At 34.8% G+C, this 2,441-nt stretch overlaps 1 protein-coding gene across 1 annotated transcript in view; it reads left to right on the top strand.

Annotated features, from left to right (window-relative positions):
• Positions 1-2,233: 2,233 nt before the first annotated feature.
• Positions 2,234-2,441, top strand: part of LOC106881217 (uncharacterized) — a 27,775-nt gene continuing 27,567 nt past the window's right edge. The window contains exon 1 of the mRNA XM_014931521.2: positions 2,234-2,340. Coding sequence (XP_014787007.2) covers positions 2,303-2,340 — 38 coding nt within the window. The 5' untranslated portion in view covers positions 2,234-2,302. The remainder of the gene's footprint in view (positions 2,341-2,441) is intronic.

Below are 2,441 nucleotides of genomic sequence, written 5' to 3'. Positions count from 1 at the left end.
CTCCACCGATTATTGTTTACCTTCAGTTATTCAGGTTAAACATCCTACACTGAAATTCTTACAAGTCTGAGGCAGGGCTACCAAAATGCCATGGAAACTAACTTGCCTCATTTGAGAAACTTATAAAAAATCATAAAAGTATTGTCTTTCTTTTGGATCATTGTCTGAAATTGAAGAACTTCATATAAGCTGATGCCATTTCAAGGATGATAGTTGATGACAATTTGATTGCTATAATTAAGCAAATGGAATGATTATATGCTGCCTTCTGTGAGGGTCCTTCTCTGTTTGGGACTAGAGATTAGATTTATTTTATTCTCCAAACATATTTTGCTTCTCTACGTTGTTTTGGAATTCTACATGTCTTTTGAATATTGGTAATTTGGCACAGCATTAAGAGGAAGAGACTTGATGGTATACAAGATTTTGATATACTAGTTTAATGTTTACAATTTCTGAATTGAAATGCCAGTGAGTTCAGTGTAGCATCCCATTTATTGAAGCTTGATAACACAAGTAAAGTTGTAGAAGTTGTGTTGGTAGAAGTACCCACTACAGCTTTTATATTGAAACTAATGAAGGAGAAAGCCTTTGTTTCTTGTATTGGACTCATATTTAATTTTATTATTCCTTTAGAATTCAGAGTCCACTATAAAATGTAATGCTTATTTATTCACATTCTTTTGAATTAATCATGCATTAGGTTGAAGACTTCAAAGATAGGATTATTTATTTTTAGAATATGTTGGCAACAAAGGCCCTCTCTCTCAGAGTGAAAGTCAGATTGCATGACGCTTGTGTGCAAACACTTGTGCTACATGGCAGTGACGCATGGGCTGTAACCACTGAGGACAGGCATAGGCTTGAAAGAAATGAAGCTAGTATGCTTCATTTGATGTGCAATGTCAGTGTGTATGTACGACAGAGTGCAAGTGTCTTGAGAGAAAAGTGGGACATAAGAGGTATCAAATTTGGTGTGCAGAGAGACAACTGCACTAGTATGGTCATGTGGTGTGTCAGGACGAGGACACATATGTAAAGAAGTGCTGATCTGTAACCATGTAGGAAGCCTGTGGAAACGGGAGACCAAAAAAGACATGAGATGAGGTGGTGAACTGTAGAAACCATGCCAAATTAAACCGGACTCTGGTGCAACTCCTCATCTTACTGCACTTGGTCAAACTGTCCAACCCATGCCAGCATGGACAACAGACATTAAAAGATGATGATGATGATGACTGACGTTATACAGTTGGTGTGAGAAGCCAGATGTGGTTGGTGTGAATATAAAACAGTTTGAATATTTGGGCTGGATATGGGCATATTCAATATGGAAGACTTAATTCTAGGTCAGTTCTGAATGAGCAATGTCTTTGAAGTTGTTACCATTTTATCTTCCTTCTTTACAGAAATACTATATCTAGGTACTAAAAGATCCACTATATCCAAATCTCTTACAATTCTTTTTTCTTTTTTTTTTATTCAAGATGTAATGAATATTTTGCCACTTCTTTTAATGAAGTGGAGGATTATTGCCTGATTTTGAATCTCACATTTGTCAGTTTTGTCTTTCATATTTTCTGATTTCAGAAAATATTAGCCAAATATTTAGAAAAATAACCCACAAAAATAACTCCATGTGTTATCTCACACAAAATAATATAATCTGAAACTATACTTTCACTAAGTGTTTTATGTTTCTATTCAGTGAGAATTCAATACAAGTAACTTCTCAACCATCCTACCTTTCACCCAACAGTGAGGACATGATAGCTGGATTGAGAGAGGGCTCCAGCACCACTCAGTTGTTGCTTAGTGTCAGCTAAGTTGACTGGAGGGAAATATACTGAACTGTTTTACTCAGGGGCATAATGTACCTCTTGGTCCAGGAACCAAAGCCATTACTTTATAATTGTGAAGTTAAAACCCTAAGTAGTAAACCACATTCTTTTATTAGTTGAGTTCTGTGGGCAAATAACTAGACTCCTACAAAATGTGTGATCTTGTGCATTGTTTAAAAATTATTACTTTAATTTTCCTACAGTACAAAGTTGGTTGAAAGAATTTGTTCTGGAATTATTCCAACGTTTCTGTCTGTTTTTGAATCAAACGTCTGAAATTTGATGTTGCTGTGGATGTAGAGAAGCAAAACAACCAATTGCTTCAGGAAGTCAGGCAATATCCAGTTTGATTGAAGAGTCAATTATATGGTAAAATAGAACTACAGATGTTTTATTTATAAAGTCTAAGCACATGGTTTCATTTTGATTATTTGTAGAAGTATGAAGACTTTTTGGAAGATATGTTCTGCCTTCCAAGTATTGACACAGAAAGAGCTAAGTAAATATTTTTATTACATTTTGTTTCATTTTTACTTGAAATGATGAGATTGTGATGTATAAATGTGATTACAATACAATAATATCTCTCTCTCTCTCTCT

This window comes from Octopus bimaculoides, chromosome 5 (genome assembly GCF_001194135.2).
Source record: "Octopus bimaculoides isolate UCB-OBI-ISO-001 chromosome 5, ASM119413v2, whole genome shotgun sequence".
Taxonomy (NCBI): Eukaryota; Metazoa; Mollusca; class Cephalopoda; order Octopoda; family Octopodidae; genus Octopus; species Octopus bimaculoides.
This window is presented reverse-complemented; position numbering and strand designations above follow the sequence as displayed.